Genomic DNA, 22268 nt, shown 5'->3' on the forward strand with positions numbered 1-22268 from the left:
CTCTGTCCTCAAGAACTGACACTCTGATAAGGAAATCAAAAGGGTATTTGACCTGGCAATACAAGAAAAATATTGCACAATGGATTATAGGATAATATGTGATGATAATTAATTATTGCTGATAACCCTGTGTCAGATAGTCTTCTAAGAATATCTCATTGTATTAATGTATCTAATTCTTTAACAATCGAAGAGCTGGAGCTGCTGTAAATCCTGTTTTATGGGTGAGGAAACTAAGGCAAAGAGATGACGTCTTGCCTTAAGTTTCATGCCCCAGTTAAGTGGCAGAGTCAGGATTCAAACCTCTACTCTGACAGTGTAGTTATGCTTTTAAACACTGCCCCATACTGCATGTCCAGTTGAGGGTTTCATGTGAACTTGAGTGGGAGGGGTTCTAAGTCAAAAGAAAAGTGATGGTTCTGTGGCATAGAGGTATCTCAGAGGGCTTCATGGAAGAGGCGGAATTTCATCTGAGCTTTAATGCATGGGTGTAATTTGCTTTTGCTTCATACTGAGGTAGGAGAATAACACTCCAGGCAAGAAGATAGCAAAAAGCTAAGCCTCAGCAGCAGCCACAGTTATGTTAAAAAATAATTTTAGCAACACTTAACTGACGACTTACTAATTTATCTCCTTAAAATAAGGCCTCGAGGTCACTTTGATGGTCCTCATTTTACAGATGAAGAAATTAATTGAGCCTTGGAGGTTTTATGTAGCATGCCCAGGGTCACACAGCTAAAATTCAAACCTGTTTCCGTCTGAGTCTGCAGCCTGAGACGCTAGCCATGACCTCACCTTTTTTCCCCAGAGTGGGTGGATCTGGGCATGTTTTTCCTCCTTTTGGGTGGAAGTTGAAAGTGGCAGGTGGGCTGTCAGGGTGAAATGGTTTGGGACTCATCGCCTTGTGCTGACACCTGACTCTTTATTCTCTTGCAGCAGCTCCAGTCAGTGGACCACTTGGTAAGTCCTTCTTTCCCTTTCTCGTTTACGTTTCTGGATGTCCTAACAGCCATCCTCTATCTCAAATATTTGTCAAAAGGGACCTTGTCGTGCCCGCATCCTTTTCTTGAGGACTACGGGCAGGTAAAAACACGTCTTAGGACTCTGACCCTGAGAGTTTGCGGGTCACACTCCCGGACCAAACCTGCTGCTGTGCCGGATGATCTTGGAGGAGGACCTGGGATATATGTCATGAAATTCAAGGAGAAGGTGTGTCCCCATCTGATGTGGGATTCTAGCTGAACTGACAGAATGCATAGACTCCTGAGGGGGGAAGAACAGAAATAAACTATTACCTCAGTGGGGGAGGTTGAGGTGCAAACAACTTGCTGGCTTCTCCATATTTCCCCCAGTTTGACAGATCAGTTGCATACTCAGCTGCTTCAGTCATCTCCTACTCTGTGACCCTGTGGACTGCAACCTGCTCGGCTCCTCTGTTTGCGAGATTTCCCAGGCAAGAATACTGGAGTGGGTTGCCATTTCTTCCTCCAGGGATCAAACCCATATCACCTGTGGCTCCTGCACTGGCAGGCAGATTCTTTACCACGAGTCACCTGGGAAGCCCCTGACAAATCACTGCCCCTAAGCAAGTGCAACCAACTCATCCCAAACTTCAACATTCTTTGTAGATATTTCTCTGTTAATAAGCTCAGATCATGATGACTTTGAGCCCCTATCCTACTACTTAGCAGAAAGTCCAGGCCTCTTTGGGGAGATGTTTCCAGGAATTTTGGCAGTCCCTGAGGATTCATTCAAGTCTCCTCTTCCCAGGGAGCTGATTATGGTCAGTTAACTCCAGCCAGCAGGAGCCACTGCCCCTTGATGCCCAGTGTCCCATGAAACTTCCCAGAAGAGTCTCCCCCTCAGTGCCATGGATACAGACTTTTTCCCACAAATAACTGGGAGGAGATCATAACTTGACAAAGCTTTCTTAAAAGTTCTATGATGGCGAAATAAAATACAGAGAGTGTCAGCCAGTAGACGTGGGTAACCTCAGGACCCACTGCCCTCGTCCCAACCTCAGAAAGACCCTGACAAGATGTGTCTGCTCCTGACCACAGGGCTGCCTGTATTAGCAGGGGCAGCTTACTTGGTGTGGCAAGGAATGAACCTGTGTCCATCAAAGGAAGTTTCCCCTTCTCCCTAGAACAAGACCCACTGCCCAAGTCTCCATTTCCCCAATCCCAGGCTCTTCCCAGGAATATAGATAATGCAGATTCCTATTCTCTTCAAGAGAAACACAGTCTCATACCTGCTGGGGACATAGTATTCTGTACAAACCTCTAAAGAAAGAGAGAGAAAAAAGGTCTGCAGAGACATATGAATGTTTATATAACCAAACAGAACACTTAGTTTTCTTGTTTAAAACAAGCATTCAGGTCACTCTACAATTTTTGTGAGTATTTTCATTACATTTGTGTATAATTCTAAGGTGTATTTGGGTGTATTTTTCTTATGGAAAAAGTTGAGAATAGGTAAAGTCTCAGGGCTTCCCTGTTGGCTCAGCAGAAAAAAAAAAAAAAAAAAAAAATCCACCTGCAATTCAGGAGCTTCAGGAGATGTGGGTTCAATCCCCAGGTCAGGAAAGTCCCCTGGAGGAGGACATGGCAACCCACTCCAGTGTTCTTGCCTAGAGAATCCCATGGACAGAGGAGCCTGGAGGGTTATAGTCCATAGGATCACAAAGAGTCAGACACGGCTGAAGCGACGTAGCACACATGCATGAAAAGTCTCAAGCTTTAAAAAAAGTAATTCCTTATACACCCTTAAATACAGATGGTCCTCCTTATCTGAGTATCAAATGTACTAAGATAAAAAGACACTTAAGTGATTCCACTTACAATTTTATGGTAAATTGCATATCCTCAACATTGAGATATTATTTTTGAAAAAAGATAATATAAATGGAAATAATTTACTTTGTTTTCCTCATCACAAAATTTAGATTACCATAGGCAATTTGTAGAACAAAGCATGAAGCAAATATTGATTTTTTTTTTTTTTTTTTGGTATGTGATCGCAGTCACAGCTTCAGGCATCACAACTGTGTGCAAAGCAGGAGGGCGGGGGGAGGGAGGAGTAGGAAACTCAAACGGCAGAGGAGCTGCCCTGCTATGCTTCTCTCCTTTCACCATAAAGGAAAAACCTTTCCCCAGAATCCTCACCCCTTATTTCACTCCTAGCTTTATTCTTCTGACATCTCCTTACTCAGAACTGTGTCACATAGCTGGGCAGTTAGTGCTTCTGTTTTTCAAACTTATCGGCAGGCAACAGGCTCAACAGATGGGCACTGGGACTAAGTTTCAGAAACCAAACAAGTATTGTTCGTATCACTGATTTCCGCTCTTCAGTTGTTAACAGATCTTGCTCTACTGCACTTGTCAGTGACTTTGGAGGCATCAGAGCAGTGGTCTCACAGAACTTTTACCACCTTCATGAATTACTGCATCTTTGACAGAATCTGAAGTATCACTTTAACAGTCAATTTTCATTGTACATACCATGAACGATTAGCCTGTCAAAGCATTGTTCTGGCTAGATAGCAGCATTAAAGGAGTGAGAAAGTTTACGTGGATGTTTGTGAATAATTTGGTTTGCAATGACTTTTATTATGTCAAAGATGGAAACTTTTTTTTCTATCCTCTTATGTTTATAATGGAAAATTGCAAATGAAACCGACAAAAGACAGACTGGCAAGAGAAAAAAAAAAATTTATTCAAAACTTCAGGAGTACATAGAAAACTACAACCTAAGGAAGCATTAGAATTCAGGAATTATGTAATATCTGGATTGGAAAGAAGGGGAGAAGGGCAAGAGGGTCACTTCGTTGTTGTTGCTGTTGAGTTGCTCAGTTGTGTCTGACTCTTTGCGACCCCAGGTACTGCAGCACACCAGGGTTCCCTGTCCTTCACCATCTTCCGGAGTTTGCTCAGACTCATGTCCATTGAGCCAGGGATGCCATCCAACCATCTCATCCTCTGTCGCTCCTTTCTCCTCTTGCCCTCAACCTTTCCCAGCATCAGGCAGGGTGTTTTCCAATGAGTCATCTCTGTGCATCAGGTGGCCAGAGTATCGGAGCTTCAGCTTCAGTATCAGTGCTTCCAATGAATATTCACAGTTGATTTCCTTTAGGATTGACTGGAAGGCCACTTACTGGAAAACAAATAGGTTTTAGAAAAGATAAATAGGCCCTTAAAAGAATAGATGGGAGCTAAGCTAGTTTTGTCACAATGTCTGTTTAGGTGTGGTGTTGACTTTCAGTAGCTGGTGATAAGAGCTGATTGTTTATTTGCTCCTGGGGAGGTGATTTATAACAATTGACTGTTTTCACTGGCTTTGCTTTTAGACAGATAAGGGAATTCAGAATAAAAATGAATAAATAGAATCTTTTATCTTATGCCCTCAGTTCAGAATAATTTTTATGCCACAGTTGAACCGTCACCCATCAGTTACTAACTCTCACAACCTTGGAACAGCAAAACTTAGAAAATAAACATTCAGATAAGAAAGAACCACAGTAATAACTGTGGGAAGTAAAGTTAAAACAAAATCTACCAACCCAGAAATCCTCTCCACAAAGGTAAGAAAGAGAGCAAATGCTTTTAGTACTAAACAAGCATTAAATCAAATCCCTTAAAATTATACAGTGGAAGAGAGAAATAGATTTAAGGGACTAGATCTGATAGAGTGCCTGATGAATTATGGACAGAGGTTTGTGACACTGTATAGGAGACAGGGATCAAGACCATCCCCAAGGGGGAAAAAAATGCAAAAAAGCAAAATGGCTGTCTGAGGAGGCCTTACAAATTGCTGTGAAAAGAAGAGAATCCAAAAGCAAAGGAGAAAAGGAAACATATACCCATTTGAATGCAGAGTTCCAAAGAATAGCAAGGAGAGATAAGAAAGCCTTCCTCAATGATCAGTGTATGGGAGAAGGAAATGGTAGCCCACTCCAGTGTTCTTGTCTGGAGAATCCCAGGGATGGAGGAGCCTGGTGGGCTGCCGTCTATGGGGTCACACAGAGTCGGACACGACTGAAACGACTTAGCAGCAGTAGCAGTGACCAGTGCAAAGAAATAGAGGAAAACAATAGAATGGGAAAGACTAGAGATCTCTTCAAGAAAATTAGAGATACCAAAGGAACATTTCGGGCTTCCCTGGTGGCTCAGAGGTTAAAGCATATGCCTGCAATGTGGGAAACCCAGGTTCGATCCCTGGGTGGGGAAGATCCCCTGGAGAAGGAAATGGCAACCCATTCCAGTATTCTTGCTTGGGGAATCCCATGGATGGAAGAGCCTGGTGGGCTACAGTCCACGGGGTCGCAAAGAGTCGGACATGGCTGAGCTACTTCACTTTAAAGGAACATTTCATGCAAAGATGGGCACAATAAAGGACAGAAATGGTATGGATCTAACAGAAGCAGAAGATACTAAGAAGAGGTGACAAGAATACACAGAAGAACTGTACAAAAAAGATCTTCATGACCCAGATAATCACGATGGTGTGATCACTCACCTAGAGCCAGCCAACCTGGAATGTGAAGTCAAGTGGGCCTTAGGAAGCAACACTATGAACAAAGCTAGTGGAGGTGATGGAATTCCAACTGAGCTATTTCAAATCCTAAAAGATGATGCTGTGAAAGTGCTGCACTCAATATGCCAGCAAATTTGGAAAACTCAGCAGTGGCCACAGGACTGGAAAAGGTCAGGTTTCATTCCAATCCCAAAGAAAGGCAATGCCAAAGAATGCTCAAACTACCGCACAATTGTACTCATCTCACACGCTGGTAAAGCAATGCTTAAAATTCGCCAAACCAGACTTCAACAATACATGAACTGTGAACTTCTAAATATCCAACCCAGTTTTAGAAAAGGCAGAGGAACCAGAGATCAAATTGCCAACATGTGCTGGATCATTAAGAAAGCAAAAGAGTTCATGAAAAACATCTATTTCTGCTTTATTGACTACATCTATTTCTGCTTTGGTGACTACAACAAAGCCTTTGACTGTGTGGATCACAAGAAACTGTGGAAAATTCTTAAAAGAGATGGGAATACCAGACCACCTAACCTGCCTCTTGAGAAATCTGTATGCAGGTCAGGAAGCAACAGTTAGAGCTAGACATGGAACAACATACTGGTTCCATATAGGGAAAACGTACGTGCAGACTGTATATTGTCACCCTGCTTATTTAACTTATATGCAGAATACATCATGAAAAATGCTGGGCTGGATGAAGCACAAGCTGGAAGATTGCCGGAGAAATATCAATAACCTCAGATATGGAGATGACACCACCCTTATGGCAGAAAGTGAAGAGAAACTCAAAAGCCTCTCAATGAAAGTGAAAGAGGAGAGTGAAAAAGTTGGCTTAAACCTCAACATTCAGAAAACTAAGATCATGGCAACTGGTCCCATCACTTCATGGCAAATAAATGGGGAAACAGGGGCAGACTTTATTATTTTGGGCTCCAAAATCACTGCAGATGGTGATTGTAGCCATGAAATTAAAAGACACTTACTCCTTGGAAGGAAAGTGATGACCAACCTAGACAGTGAATTAAAAAGCAGAGACATTACTTTGCCAACAAAGGTTCATCTAGTCAAAGCTATGGTTTTTCCAGTAGTCATGTATGGATGTGAGAATTGGACTGTAAAGAAAGCTGAGCACCGAAGAATTGATGCTTTTGAACTGTGGCGTTGGAGAAGACTCTTCAGAGTCCCCTGGACTGCAAAGAGATCCAATCAGTCCATCCTAAGGGAAATCAGTCTTGAATATTCATTGGAAGGACTAATGTTGAAGCTGAATCTCCAATACTTTGGCCACCTGATGTAAAGAGCTGACTCATTGGAAAAGACCCTGGTGCTGGGAAAGATTGAAGGCAGAAGGAGAAGGTGATGACAGAGGATGAGATGGTTGGATGTCATCACCGACTCGATGGATATGAGTTTGAGTAAACTCTGGGAGTTGGTGATGGACAGGAAAGCCTGGCATGCTGCAGTCCATGGGGTTGCAAAGAGTCGGACATGACTGAGCAACTGAACTGAATTGAACTGAAGCATTAAAACAGAATACAATGCCCATCACAGGCAATCCACCAAGAGATTGCAAAGATAGAAAGGGATCTCTCATTCTTATATGGCCAAGGGGATTCAGCCCATTACATCCATGTTTTCAAGATTGAACAATAATTAGTTCTCAAGCAGGAGGACTTGACAGCACCTTTTGCCACATATTTAGTGTCAGTCGCTCTGTTGTCTCTGACTCTTTGAGACCCCATAGACTGCAGCCCAAGCTCCTCTGACCATGGAATGTTCCAGGTAAAAATACTGGAGTGGGTATCCATTCCCTTCTCCAGAGGATCTTCCCGACCCAGGGATCAAACCCGAGTCTCCTGTATTTTGGAGGATTCTTTACCTTCTGAGCCACCAGGGAAATCCAATTTATCACTCTAGTTCTCTTTTATCCAGAGGAGAAACAACTGTTTCATATATTTATGTAGGGGACTTTCCAAGTGGCTCAGTGGGTGAAGTATCTGCCTTTGATGCAGGAGATGTGGGTTCGATCCCCAGATCAGGAGGAAGCTCCCCTGGAGGAGTGCATGGCAACCCATTCCAGTATTTTTGCCTGGAGAATCCCATAGACAGAGGAGCCTGCCAGGCTGCAGTCCACAGGGTCACACAGAGTCAGATACAACTGAAGCAACTTAGCTCGCACGTATCTTTAGGTAAGACTGGAGGTACTATTGCATATTGGAGCAAGGTACACACCAAAGGTAAACTCTTACCCTTCCATGGTAATGGGGAGTCAGGAGCCAGAGGAGCTGTCCCCCTACATGGCTGCATTTCAAAGAGATGGCTCCTTCTTGAGAAAGATGGTTCTGAGTTATGAGACAGGCAAGAGACTTTTTAGCTATTATAAAGAGTCACATGTATTTGAAAGAAATTCTGAAGGAAAAAAAAGAGAGTTGTTTCTCTTACTTTCAACAGGGAGAATGAAACCTCTTCTTTTTAATTTGTATTTATGCTTACATTCTCCAGCTTCTGTCCATCAATAATTCAAAGATCTTGAGGCTTGATTTTATGCAGGGCCCACATTTTATTTTCATGAATGAGTATCTTTGAGGTGTGGGGATTTAGAAGCACCTGGTTCCCAGCACTCATACCCTTTGTAGTTATTTCAGGGTAATTCCCACTTCAGAAAACAGCCTGCTCATAACAGCCCTACCGACTTCTTGTTGGTAAAAATACTATATAGACCCTTTTCCATACCTGTGGAATTGACCCCAAATTCCTACACTCCCTCCCTCTATAATCCCTCACCCCACTTTGTGGCCTTGCCAGACAAATGCTCTTCTTAGAGAAATGCAAGTAACACGAAGAGTCTGGGTGGGAAGGAGCCCAGGAGGAATCTGCTTGAGGATGTGGCCTGTTTGAAAAGGTAAGGGGGTTGGCAAGTCTCTCCTCACTGATCTCCCATGCTGAGTAGGTCCTGCTGGGGTTGCCCTCTGAAAGGCCAGTATTCTCCTCTAGACCATAGAGCAGCTGCTGACACTCCTGAGTAAGACAAACAGTCAGCAAATTTGAAACCTGGGAAAACAGCAGCCTGGCCACAGGTTCTTTCAGAGATTCTCCAAAGCCAGGTCTTCTGGTCCATTCCACACAAACTGCCTGGGTGGGGATGCAGGCACCTTCACCTCAGACTTATTTCTCTTCTCTCTAGCTGCTGTATACAAATCCGTGATTTCCGTCCAGCCTCCGTGGACCACTGTCTTCCGTGGAGAGAGAGTGAATCTGACTTGTAGTGGATTTCACTTCTATACACAAGAGAAATTACAAGGTTACCGTTGGTTCTCTGGGAAAGCACGTCCACGTGAAACTCCAGGAAATACCCTTGAGGTTCGTGATTCTGGACAGTACAGGTGCCAGGCCCCAGGCTCACTCCCAAGTAACCCCGTGCACTTGATCTTTTCTTCAGGTGAGAAAGTAGGTGAATCAGTGAAAACTTGGGAAGCGGTTTCAGTACATCTTAGCTCCCTGGATTTCCCAAGAAAAGTCTTCATTCTACTCTAAGCCTTGATCTTTCAGTTTCATGTCCGACCTCCCGCATTGTCTATAGGTATTTTTCAAACTACTATTGACATCAGAGTTTAAATGTCTAACATTAATCAGCAGACATCTTGCACACATATAATTAAAGGAAGTTAGTTTTAGGGGATTCAGAAGTAAAGCTGTCTTAGGTCCTGTCTTTAACAACATTATAGCCTCCTGTGGGAGAAATTGTGTCTACATGAATGTGCTGAGCACAAAATAGAAAGGAAAAAGTGCCCTAAAACAGGAATTCAGAGGTGAGAAATCTCCATCCTCAGGCCTCGTGTCCTCACCTCTCTTAGGATTTGTCCCTTCTCCACTACTTTCCTGTCTAACTGGCACACATATCTCTTCGTCCAGTTTTTCCTGCTCCAAAGATCTTCATTTAGAGCAGTGGTCCCCAACCTGTTTGGCACCAGGGACCATTTCAGTGGAAGATAGCTCTTTCATGGAGTAGGGTGGAAGGGGATGGTTTGCGGATGATTCAAGTGCAGTAGGGCTCATGCTCCTGTGAGAATCTAATGCTGCTGCTGCTCTGACAGGAAGCAGATCTCAGGTGGTGATATGGTGATGGGGAGCAGCTGTAAATACAGGTGAAGCTTCGCTTGCTTGCCTGCTGTTCACCTCCTGCTGTGCAGCCTGGTTTCTAATAGGCCACTGTCCGTGGTCTGGGTGTTGGGGACCCCTGGTCTGATCACTCCCCAGGCATTGGTCAGGAGGAGCAGGCATTCACTGCCGTCATCTCAGAGAGAAAGGGTAGAACTTGTCTCTAATCAGGATCTGCAGGGCATGAGAGGTTCACGAGTGGACCACATTCACTGTCTCTCGACCCCGGCTTTGTGTCTATGACCACAAACCCTCTGCCTGGTGCACTTCAATGCACTGTAACACCTCCTAGTGCATTTCTCCAAAAGCGTCTTTGACAACTCCTGTTATCTAGTCAGCAGGTTGGTGCTGATCTTTGCTGTATTCAGCAATGTCAGAGATTTTGGTCACATCTCTCAGCTTTTCCTCTCCATGTTAGAATCCTTTTATTTTTGAATCTGTCCTTGAATTATTAAATAGATGTGTCTGGGATTTATTTAGGAATTGTATCTGAAGCAAGTCACACTGATTTGGAAGGAGATGAATGAGCTTGATCAGGAGACTAAATCCTGGGGAAGGAAAAGGAAGAAAAAGAAAAACTCTGCAATTCAAGAGACTCGAAGGAAAGAGTGCCTGAATGACAGTGTCTTATCTCTGTGTGATTTCCAGCCTCCCTCATCCTCCAGGCGCCATATTCTGTGTTTGAAGGTGATGATCTGGTTCTGAGATGCCAGAAAAGGGGGAGAGAGAAACTGGCTATTGTGAAGTATACTTGGAATCGAAAAATTATTTCTGGTACTGATGAAAGCTTTGATCTTTTGATACCGAAAGCAAGTTTAAATAACAGTGGCTGTTACCAGTGCATTGGATTCTTGGAAAATGCTTATGTATTGAAAACAAGTCAGACAAATATTCAAATCCAAGGTAAACCCTTCATTTCATACACATTTCCTTAGCAGTGTCAGGGTGGGGTAAACTGGGCACCTGAGTGGGGATCTATGTAAGTAGTTTTTCTGTCTGTTTGGTTGCTGATTTGCTTTGGTGTGCCTCACGGTTTGTGGGATTTTCTTAGTTCCCGGATCAGGACTGAAACAGGGCTCTCGGCAGTGAAAGCACACTGTCCTTACCACTAGACCTCCAGGAAATTCCCTATATAAGCTGATACCATAGCGAATGTGGGATAAATTCGTGACCTAAGTCCTCTAAGAGGTAGAGAAGGTGGAGTAATTTAACTTAAATAGTCCTGGGAAAGAAAAATGTTAATAGAGAGGCCAATAAGTTTGTCTTGTTGGATGTCTGAAGTTTTCTGGAACCAAGAATCCAAGCTGGCCGCATACTGAGAGCTTGGTTTCCCTCTTCTCTCTAGAATTATTTTCACGTCCGAAGCTGGAAGTCACAGATTCCCAGCCTATAGAGGGGAAGCCTGTAAACCTGAGCTGCGGGACACAGCTCCCGCTGGAGCGGCCGGACACTCGGCTTCACTTTGCCTTCTTCAGAGACAACGGGGTCATGATCTCAAACCGGAGTGGGTCCCCGGACCTCCAGATCACAGCCATTTGGAGAGAAGACTCAGGATCATACTGGTGTGGTGCTGAAACTGTGACTGGTGGCATCCACAAACGCAGCCTCCCACTTCAGATTGACGTGCAGAGTGAGTGTTGGAGGGCCAGGCTGTGATGTCGCCCCTGGCTGCTCCTTCTGGCCCCGTGGGGGTAGGGACTGCCAAGCACAGATGGATTTTGTCAGCCTGACAGAGGCTCCAGGCTTAGATCTCATGAGAAGTGAGGCACTATAATAAAAGAAATGCAGGATTTTGCTTCCATCTATATTTCTCTAAAAACTTAGCATTTCTTTAAAATTCCAGCACCTTGAAATGACAGAGATGATTCATGGAGGTAGTTACAGAGTTGGGGAAACAAAATGAAAACAAGAAGCTAAATGCTTTGCTACTGAGGCGACAGATTCTAGAATGTCAGGTCTGTGGGGAAACTGTTTAGAAAACACATAACCGCAGAGGTGGACCTCAACTGGTAACAACAACCAGTGTGATGTGTAAAGTGGAAGAGGAGGACATACATACATAGAAAGGTAAATACAGTGAATATCGGCTTAAGTACCAAAAGCAGGACTGGTGGAAAAGGATGTAGTCTAGGCCAATGTAATGAGAGCAACTGTTGCTATTATCTCTCTGGGATCAAAATAATTCAGACTAATAACTAGGACCTGACATAAAACCCAAACACTCTTCCAAGGAGAGTCAATTTTTCTCTCCTGGAGCCTATGTATCAGGATGAAAAGGTTATTACATTTAGTGATGCTCTAGGTCTGAAATCTGCAATCTCTGGGCTACAGTGCTAGCACCTGCAGAAGACTGTACCTTCAAGTCCCATAAAAAGTGCCCCTGTCCAACATCCCAGCCCCAGCCTCCTCCCATCATGCCCTCACCTGTCGTCCTGTGTTCACACAGGAATCCCTGTGTCTGGAGTGCTCCTGGAGACCCAGCCCCAAGAAGACCAGGTGGTTGAAGGGGACATGCTGGTCCTTGTCTGCTCTGTGGCCAAAGGCACTGGGAACACCACATTCTCTTGGCACAGAGAGGACACGAGGGAGAGTCTGGGGCAGAAAAGCCAGCGCTTCCAGAAAGCAGAGCTGGAGATCCCTGTTATCAGGGAGAGCCATGCCGGGCGCTACTACTGCACAGCTGACAACGGCTACGGCCTCATCCAGAGCCAGGCAGTGAACGTCACCGTGAGAAGTAAGGTTTATTCCCCATTGATCTTATTTATTCTCATATTTCTCAAATTAGGGGTGGACATAGCCAACACTATCTTTATGAGTCTCCTTTTTAAATTTCGTTGCCACTTTGCCATCTTCCAAGGTGATAGACACTTTCTTCCATTAAATATCAATAATTCAGGTTGTAAGGAGGTACTCCAGTGAGCTAATGCTGTCCAGGAACCATTTCACCCCTTGGGGATGATTTTGTGTATTTTAATGCTGATCCATTGTTTTGTTGCTCTCCAAGAACAGCGTCATGTCATTAGTAGTGTTTTGGTAGGGCATAGCTCCACCATCCTAAGTGTCAACTATACTCTCTTTTCAGTAAATTGTTGAACAGGACCAAAGATCTAAGGCATCATTTTACTCTGTTACTGAGGGTCTAAGAGTATCTTAGTACCAAATGGCATGCAAGTTATGAAACTTACAAGTACCAAGAGTGAATATAGAGCCCCTAAATGTCCATAGAGGACATAAGCCTTCCTTTGGGATTGCACAGTCCTAGCTTATATCTCTCTATCCATTCATCTATCTCCAAGGAGTCATATAAAGTCAAGCCAGATTCCCACTCAGCCACTATGGCACTGAAGAAATGATTCCTATGGGGCTTCAATGCAGCCTCTATTTCAGGTTCACTTACATCCTGGGCTAACTACGGGAAAGCAAAGATTTTCCTGCCTTCCTTTACATTTAAACCCCTTAAAAGAGTTATCTCTACTCACTGTCTTCCCTTCTATTTTCTTTCAGACCCGTCACTATCAGGCTTTCCTCACTCCAGTAGATACTATTATACCTATTCATCAGATGCTCCTTTAAGTTTTCATTACTGGACTTTCATCACATTTTTCCCTGGAGTAGGAAATGGCACTGCACTCTGGTATTCTTGCCTGGAAAATCCCATGGGCAGAGGATCTTGATGGGCTACAGCCCATGAGCCAGGCGTCATTCTAGACCCTCCACCTCGAATCTACCTGCAAGTCTGATAGCTCTGCCTTCAAAATATCGCCAGAATATGACTAATTCCCACCACGTCCACTCCTACCACCTGATCCAAGCCACCTGGCTGATTGCAATAATACTGTTCTTCTGCTTCATCTGTGGTTCTGCACAGCCTGCTCTCAACACAGCATCGGAAGGAACTCTAAGCCGTAAATCAGATCATGTTCCTCTTCTGCCCATGGCTCCCTATCTCCTTCAGAGAGAGAACCAGTGTCCTCTCAACATTCCACCAGGTCCTGGCAATCTGTTGGTCCTACTACTGTGACCTAATGGCTCACCACCCCCCTTCTCCACCTGAGCCACCAGGGCCCCGTGTCTCTTCTTCAAACCTTTCAGTCACATTCCACCACAGGGCCTTTGCAATGCTCTTCCCTGCTATCCTCATGCTCATTCCCCTGCTTCCATCAGAACTCTACTCACCTTCTCAATGAGACCTTCCCAGCCATACTATACAATGTCGCAGCTCTTCACCAAGGCCCTCCCTCTCCTGGTCCTTCTTGATTCTTCCTTGCAGCATGTGTCACCAACTTCCATACCATGTAGCCTTTGCTGTCTCCTTCCATACCCCCCATGAGGGCTTCCCTGGTAGCTCAGATGGTAAAGAACCCACGTGCAGTGCAGGAGATTTGGGTTCAGTCCCTGAATTGGGAAGATCCCCTGAAGATGGGAATGGCAACCTATACCAGTATTCTTGTATGGAGAATCCCCAAGGACAGAGAGCCTGGTGGGCTGTAGTTCATGGGGTCACAAAGAGTAAACATGACTGACTGACACTTTCAACACTTCCATACCTCCCATAGTAGCTTCATGAAGGTAGATCTCTATTTTGACTATTTGTTATCATAAGTGCCTATTCTACTGATCAGCTCATAATAAGCATTCAGTAAATATTTGCTGAGTGAATATATTTTGCATATATCACTTTTGCTTATCGTAATAATAATCCTAGAAAAGAAAGATATCGTTATCTTCATTCTACAGAAAAGGAAAGTGAAACTCAAAAAAGTTTGCTGGTTTGCATTAGGTCACAAAGCTTCTACCTAGCAGCCTGGATTTGAACCTCAATATAATCTTTTAGCTCACAGACAGAAACTGTTGTCGAAGTTTTTTGAAGAAATACCACTGTCGACCATGCTAAATAAGCAGAGAACTGTGCTGTTTATATAAAACCAGTCAGCCCTGACTGAGCCATAACCCTAAACAGTTCGGTTAGTGGCTCTGGCAAGGGGTTGCTATGCTAATGGCACAGCTGCTCTACAAGTTTCCCTTCAGCTCCCTCGAGGCACGTCCCGTGATCAAGCAGGGCCTTCCCAGGTCAGGGGAACTGACACGTCTTTCCCCAGATAGATGCCACAGGAGGGTCTGCATCTCACCCTCAAAATTTCTTGAACAGTAATATTGGATGTGATTCCCAGCAGAGAAGGGCAGAGACTAAGCCTGAAATACCGTGAAAACGACATTTCAAGAATCAGGTGGGTGAAGGGAAAAAGAGATTAGCAAAGCTGAAAGCTGCCCATAAGACACCCTCTGAAGAGTCTTAAACGCCCTAGAATCCAGAGTGACACTGAGGGTAGGAACATTGCTTCTCTAGGAAGGCTTTTTTTTTTTTTTTTTTGCTAATTGATTTTCTTTTAAATTTTATTGTAGTATAGTTGATTTACAATGTTGTGTTAGTTTCAGGTGTATGGCAAAATGAGTCTGCTATACACATACATATATCCATTCTTTTTAAGATTCTTTCCCCATGTAGGTCCTTATGGAGTATTGAACTACATATATGGAGTATTGAGCTATATCCTCTGCTATATAGGACTTCCTGGTGGCCCAAATGGTAAAGAATCCACCTGCAATATAGAAGACCCAGGTTTGATCTCTGTGCTGGGAAGATCCCCTGGAGAAGGGAATGGCAACCCACTCCAGTATTCTTGCCTGGAAAATTCCATGGACACATGAGCCTGAGGGCTACAGTCCATGAGGTTTTGAGAGTCAGACACAACTGAGCAACTAACAATTACCCTGTGCTATACAGTAGGTCCTTATTAGTGATCTGTTTTGTATGTCGTAGTGTATATATGGGCTTCCCTTGTAGCTCAGTCGGTAAAGAATTTGCCTGCAGTGCAGGAGACCTGGGTTCGATCCCTGGGTTGGGAAGATCCCCTGGAGAAGGAAATGGCAACCCACTCCAGTATCCTTGCCTGGAAAATCTCATGGACAGAGGAACCTGGTGGATTGCAGTCCATGGGGTCGCAAAGAGTTGGGCACGACTGAGCGACTAACACACAGTGTACCTATGGGAGGGCATGGCAACCCATTCCAGTATTCTTGCCTGGAGAATCTCCATGGACAGAGGAACCTGGTGGGCTCCAGTCCACAGGGTCACAAGGAGTCAGACATGACTGAAGCAGCTCAGCATGCATGCACACTGTGCATGTATCAATCCCAATCTTCTAATTTATTCCCCAGCCTGGAGAATCCCAGGGACGGGGGAGCCTGGTGGGCTGCTGTCTATGGGGTCACACAGAGTCGGACATGACTGAAGCGACTTAGCAGCAGCAGCCACTATAAGTTTGTTTTGTATGCTTGTGTTTAGCTGCTCAGTTGTGTTCGACTCTGCAATTCCATGGACAATAGTCCCCCGGGCTCCTCTGTCCATGGGACTCTCCAGGCAAGAATACTGGAGTGGGTAGCCATTTTCTTCTCAAGGGGATCTCCCAGACCCAGGGATCAAACCCGGATCTCCTGCACTGAGTGCAGATACGTTATCATCTGAGCCACCAGGGAAGCCCAAGATTGTTTTACGCCTCTGTAACTATTTCTGTTTTGCAGATAAGTTCATTTGTACCCCTTTTTTTTTCAGACTCCACGTATAAATGGTATCATGTGATATTTGTCTCTCTCTGTCTGATTTACTGCACTCAACATGAGTCCAGGAAGACTCTTACACTGAAAAGTTTACTTACAATCCCTGAAAGAGAATAATTGTGAATCTGTTGGTAATTCACACCTACATGTAAAATTTCTCATCTTTCCTTTTGAATTTTAAGGTCAGTAGAATGAATCAGCATCCTCTGATACAGGCAGTGAACTGGTTCCTTCACACATGTAATTTCATTTTATTCTCACAACTGGTCTGCAAGGAAACAGATGATCTCAGAGTTTAAGCAGATTTTGAGGACTCAGTTGATATGCAACAGAACCAGAATGTCTTCTTTTTAATTTGTGGACCTCCTGCAAAATCTCTGTGCTTAGAAATGTCATATAGCATAGCAGGATAGAAACTCTGAGGTAGCCTGGAGCACTAGTGCCAAGGTAGGCTGTCTTAGCTTGCATTGCTGTAACAAGATACAATAGACAGGGTGACTTTAAGAGCAGGCATTTGTTTCTTACTGTTTCAGAGGCTGGAAGTCTGAGATCAGGACTGAAATCAGGATGCTGGCATGGTTAGTTTCTGGAGAGATTCCTCTTCCTTGCTTGCAGATTGCTGCCCTCTGGCTGTGTCCTCATGCGACAGAGTTGGGGAGAGAGTGAGAGAGATCTCTGGGATCTCTTCTTTTAAGGGTCCTAATCTCATCATGAAAGACCATTCTCATGGCCTCATCTAAACCTAACTACCTCGCAAAGGCACCATCTCCAAAGCCATCTCACCAGGGTTAGAACCACTTCAATTTATGAATTTTGGTGGAACACAGTTCAGTCCATAGAATGGGCTGAAGTTGGCTACGGTAGTGCTGTGTGCATGCATGCATGTGTTCACACTCAGTTGTGTCTGACTCTTTGTGACCCCAAGGACTGTAGCCCAATAGGCTCTGCTGTCCAGAGAATAGTCCAGGCAAGAATACTGGAGTGGGTTGCCATTTCCTACTCCAGGGGATCTTCCCAACCCAGGGATTGAACCCAAGTCTCTTGAATCTCCTGCACTGGCAGGTAGATTCTTTACCATTGCGCCACCTGGTGCTGTGTGAAAGTGAGCCTAATGTGTGAGGGTGTCCCTGAAACTGGTCAAAGGGCCATGAAATTTCTGAGGGTGAGGGCATTAGAAAAGGCCCTGATGCCGGGAAAGATTGAAGGCAGAAGGAGAAGGGGATGACAGATGATGAGATGATGGGATGGCATCACCGACTCGATGGAAATGATTTTGAGCAAGCTCCGGGAGTTGGTGATGGACAGGGAAGCCTGGAGTGCTGCTGTCCATGGGGTTGCAAAGAGTCACACATGACTGAACAACTGTACCGAACTGAGGGCATAATGTAAGGGCAATGAATAAGAGGTAATACTTACATAGACATAGCACTTATCATATGTTAAGAACCATTCAAAACTCTTTACTAACTCATTTTTATCCACCAACAATAGTACTGCTATAGTTACTGTTATCTCCATTTTACAGATAAGAAAACTGACAAACAGGGAAGATTAAATAAAGGTTGCTGGCCACACAGGTAGTAAAAAGAGGAATGACTCTAACCTAACAGCCTAATTTTAGAGTTTATGCCTTCCTTTTCGTTGCTATTCCACTCATAGTGAGATATAATTGACATACAACACCATGTAAGTTTACAGTATACAATATAGTGACTTGCTGCATGTATATATTTCAAATTTATTATCACAAAAAGTTAGTTAACCCATCCATCACCTTACGCAGTTGCAATTTTGTGAGTGTATATGTGATAAGAACTTTTATAATCTACTATCTTCAGTTCAGTTCAGTTCAGTCACTCAGTCGTGTCTGACTCTTTGTGACCCCATGGACTGCACACCAGGCCTCCCTGTTAATCACCAACTCCCAGAGTTTACTCAAACTTGTGTCCATTGAGTCAGTGATGCCATCCAACTATCTCATCCTCTGTCGTCCCCTTCTTCTCCAGCCTTCAATCTTTCCCAGCATCAGAGTCTTTTCAAATGAGTCAGCTCTTTGCATCAGGTGGCCAAAGTATTGGAGTTTCAGCTTCAACATCAGTCCTTCCAATGAATATACAGGACTGATTTCCTTTAGTATGGACTGGTTGGATCTCCTTGCAGTCCAAGGGACTCTCAAGACTCTTCTCCAACACCACAGTTCAAAAGCATCAATTCTTCAGCGCTCAGCTTTCTTTATAGTCCAACTCTTGCATCCATACATGACTACTGGAAAAATCATAGCCTTGACTAGACGGACCTTTGTTGGCAACATAATGTCTCTGCTTTTTAATATGCTGTCTAGCTTGGTCTATCGTAGCAACTTTCAACTCTATTTACAATATGTTCTTAGCTATAATCACCATTATATATATCACATCCTCCAAACTTACTCATTTTATAACTGGAAGTTTGTATCCTTTGACCACCTTCACCCATTTCTCCTATCCTCCACCCCCTACCCCTGGCAACCACCAATTCATTTTGTTTTGGGTTTTTGTTTTTGAAAGATTCTATATATAAGTGAGATCATAAAATATATGTCTTTCCCTCTGTCTGACTTGTTGCACTTAGCATAATGCCCTCAGGCTTCATACAAGTTGTTGCAAATGGCAGAATTTTCTTTTTTATAGCTGTGTAATAGTCTATCATATTCACATTCCATCATGATTGAATAGTGTGTGTTTGTTGTCGTTTAGTTGCTAAGTCATGTCTGACTCTTTTGTGACCCCCATGGACTGTAGCATACCATGCTCCTCTGTCCATGGGATTTCCCAGGCAAGAATACTGGACTGAGTTGCCATTTCCTTCCATAGGGGATCTTCCCGACCTAGAATCAAACGTGTGTCTCCAGCATTGGCTTGTGCTTTTTCACTCAGTCGTGTCTGACTCTTTGTGACCAGTTGGACTGTAGCCCTGCATTGGCAGGGGGATTCTTTACCACTGAGCCACCAGGGAAACCCTATATATACCACACTTTCTTTATCTATTCATACATCTATGACATTTAGGTTGCACATATCTTGGTTATTGTAAATAATATTGCAGTAAACATGGGGATGCAGATATCTCTTTGAGATAGTAATTCTTTTTCCTTGGGATATATACCCAGAAGTGGGATTGCTAGATCATATAATAGTTCTTTTTTTTTTAATTTTCTAGGAGTCTACATATGGTTTTTCACTGTGACTGCACCAATTTCCATTCTCACCAACACTGTACAAGGGTTTTCTTCTCTCCTTGTCCTTACCAACACATTATTTCCTGTCTCCATTTTTTTTAAGTTATAGGGAATAAAGTTTATTTTGATGAAAAGTGTAAAGCAAAATTAAAATTGTGTACATTAGTAACATAACTCAGCATGCTTAATTTGGTATAAATATGACACATTTTCTTGCTTTCCTATGTTTTGCTAAATCATCATAACCTTGTTGTTGTTCAATCATTAAGTCATGTCTGACTTTGCAACCCCATGGACTGTAGCAAGCCAGGCTTCAATGTCTCCCAGAGTTTGCTCAAAATCAAGTCCACTGGGTCAATGATGCTGTCTAATCATCTCATCCTCTGCTGACCCCTTCTCCTTTTGCCTTCCATCTTTCCCAGCATCAGAGTCTTTTCCAATGAGTCAGCTGTTTGCATCAAGTGCCCATAAAGTGCTCCATAAAGTGCTCCATAAAGTATTGGAGCTTCAGCTTCAGCATCAGTCCTTCCAGTGAATATTCAGGGCTGATTTCCTTTAGGATTGGCTCTGGTTTGGTCTCCTGCAGTCCAAGGACACCATAACCTAGACTGCTTTATTAAACTAAGGCATGAAAACTTATTTTTACTCTTTTGCTTACGCTCTGATTTCAAACAATTTTATTTAAAAAAAGCCATTGTAACAGGTGTGAGGTGCTACCTCACTGTGGTTTTGATTTGCATTTCCCTGATGATTAGTGATGTTGAACACGTTTTCCTGTGCCTGTTGGCTTTTGCATGTCTTCTTTGTAAAAATGACTATTCAGATCCTTTGTCCATTTTTAAAGTATTATTTGAAGGGTTTTTTTTTTTTTTTTTTTTGGCTATAGAGTTGTATGACTTCCTCATATTATTACCAAGGACTTTTCCCCTATAATTTCTCCTAGGGGTTTTATGGTTTCTGTTCTTAAAGTCTTTAATACATTTCTAGTTAATTTCTGTGAGTGGTTTAAGATGGAGGTCCAGTTTCATTCTTTTGCGTGTGAATTAGCAAGTTTCCCCAGCACTGTCTATTAAGAGATTATCTTTTCCACTGAGTATTTTTGACTCCTTTGACAAATATTAGTTGATAATATATTCACAGATTTATGTCTGGGTTCTTGATTCTATTCCACTGGCTCATGTTTCTGTTTCTATGCCAATGCCAATTTGTGTTGGTTGTTCAAGCCTTGGTATATTGTTTGAAATCAGGAAGTGTAGAGCCTCCGGCTTTGTTCTTTTGTTGCAGGATTGCTTTAGCTATTTGGTGTCTTTTGTGGTTCCATACAATTTTTTTTTTAATTTCTATAAAAAATGATGTTGGCATTTTGATAGGGACTGCATTGAATCTGTTTGGCTTCAGTAGCTTTGAAAAATATGGACATTTTAGCAATATTAATTCTTTCAATTCACCAACATGGGATTTCTTTCTATATATTTGTGTCTTCATTTTTTTAACCATATCTTATAGTTTTCAATATACAGATCTTTCATCTCCTTGATTAAGTTTGTAATCAATAATAACTCTTTTATTGTTTTTGATGCTATTGAAAATAAGGTTGTTTATTTCTTCTTCAGATAATCCCTTGTTGTTGTATAGAAACACAACTGATTTTTGTATTGATATTGTATTCTGCAACTCTATGAATTAGTTCATTAGTTCTAACAGATTTTCTGGGGAGTCTTTAAGATTTTCTTTATATAAGGTCACATCTTCAAACAGAGACAATTTTTCTTCTTCCTTTCCAATTTTGAGGCCTTTTATTATTATTATTTTCTTGCCTGATTGCTCTGGCTAGGAATTCTAGAACTCTGTTGAATAGGAGTAGAGAGAGGGCACCCTGGCCTTGGAGAATGTATCTGATGAAAAAAATAAAAATTCTCCAACAATTTAGTCTATCCCTTCTATCTGTCCCCCCGCCCCCCACCCTCTTCAAAGCACATAAGACTCCAGCTTCTAGGAGGAAGGAAACGGATGTCATTTGATTGTAGTGTCCCAGTACATTATTTTAATGGCGAGCAATATCAGAGTTACTGTTGGTTCAACTAGTGCCCTAATCAGTGGAGATATTTGCTCTCTTTCTCAGGCATGTTGCTGTTCCAAGTTAGATTCTGCCAAGTCATCCTTATAACATCTTTCCAGATGTCTAGGGGAAATTTCCAAATGGCCACATCACAAGAGTACAGAATAGGTAGGCAACTGGTTAGACAGATAGACAGATGTAGCGTGTGTGTGCTCACTCAGTCATGTCCAGCTCTTTTCAACCCCATGGACTATATAGCCTGCCAGGCTCCTCTGTCCAGGGAATTTTCCAGGCAAGAATACTAGAGTGGGTTGCCTTCTACTGAAGAGACCTTCCTGACCCAAGGATCGAATCCATGTCTCTTGTGTCTCCTGCTTTAGCAGGCAGATTCTTGACCAGTGAGCCACCTGGGAAACCACAGATGTCCCTCTGAATGTTAATGTCCGAAGTGAAGTCAGTGGGTCAGTGGAGGGAGCTGGCTTCCTTTTCTCCTCTTTGCCACAATCCCCTCAGATTCCTGCCTTCTGCCCCTGCGTGGTGAGTCACTTCCTGTCATATGCAGGCTCAGGACTGCGCTGCCCACAAGTGGAATCCTGCTTCCTGTGCAACACAGTCCTCGTCCAATCCTCAACGGGCCCCACAGGTCCTTGTCTTTTAGAGCCCTCCCTTTCCCAGGGC

The 22268-nt window shown here is 43.3% G+C and overlaps 1 protein-coding gene across 1 annotated transcript in view; it reads left to right on the forward strand.

The window, feature by feature from the left end:
• FCRL5 (Fc receptor like 5) overlaps positions 1-22268 on the forward strand; it is a 120429-nt gene that overhangs the window by 809 nt on the left and 97352 nt on the right. Inside the window, exon 2 of the mRNA XM_068994108.1 lies at positions 8723-8977. Within this exon, the coding sequence (XP_068850209.1) occupies positions 8723-8977 (255 nt within the window). The remainder of the gene's footprint in view (positions 1-8722; positions 8978-22268) is intronic.

Source organism: Capricornis sumatraensis, chromosome 2 (assembly GCF_032405125.1).
Source record: "Capricornis sumatraensis isolate serow.1 chromosome 2, serow.2, whole genome shotgun sequence".
Lineage (NCBI taxonomy): Eukaryota > Metazoa > Chordata > Mammalia > Artiodactyla > Bovidae > Capricornis > Capricornis sumatraensis.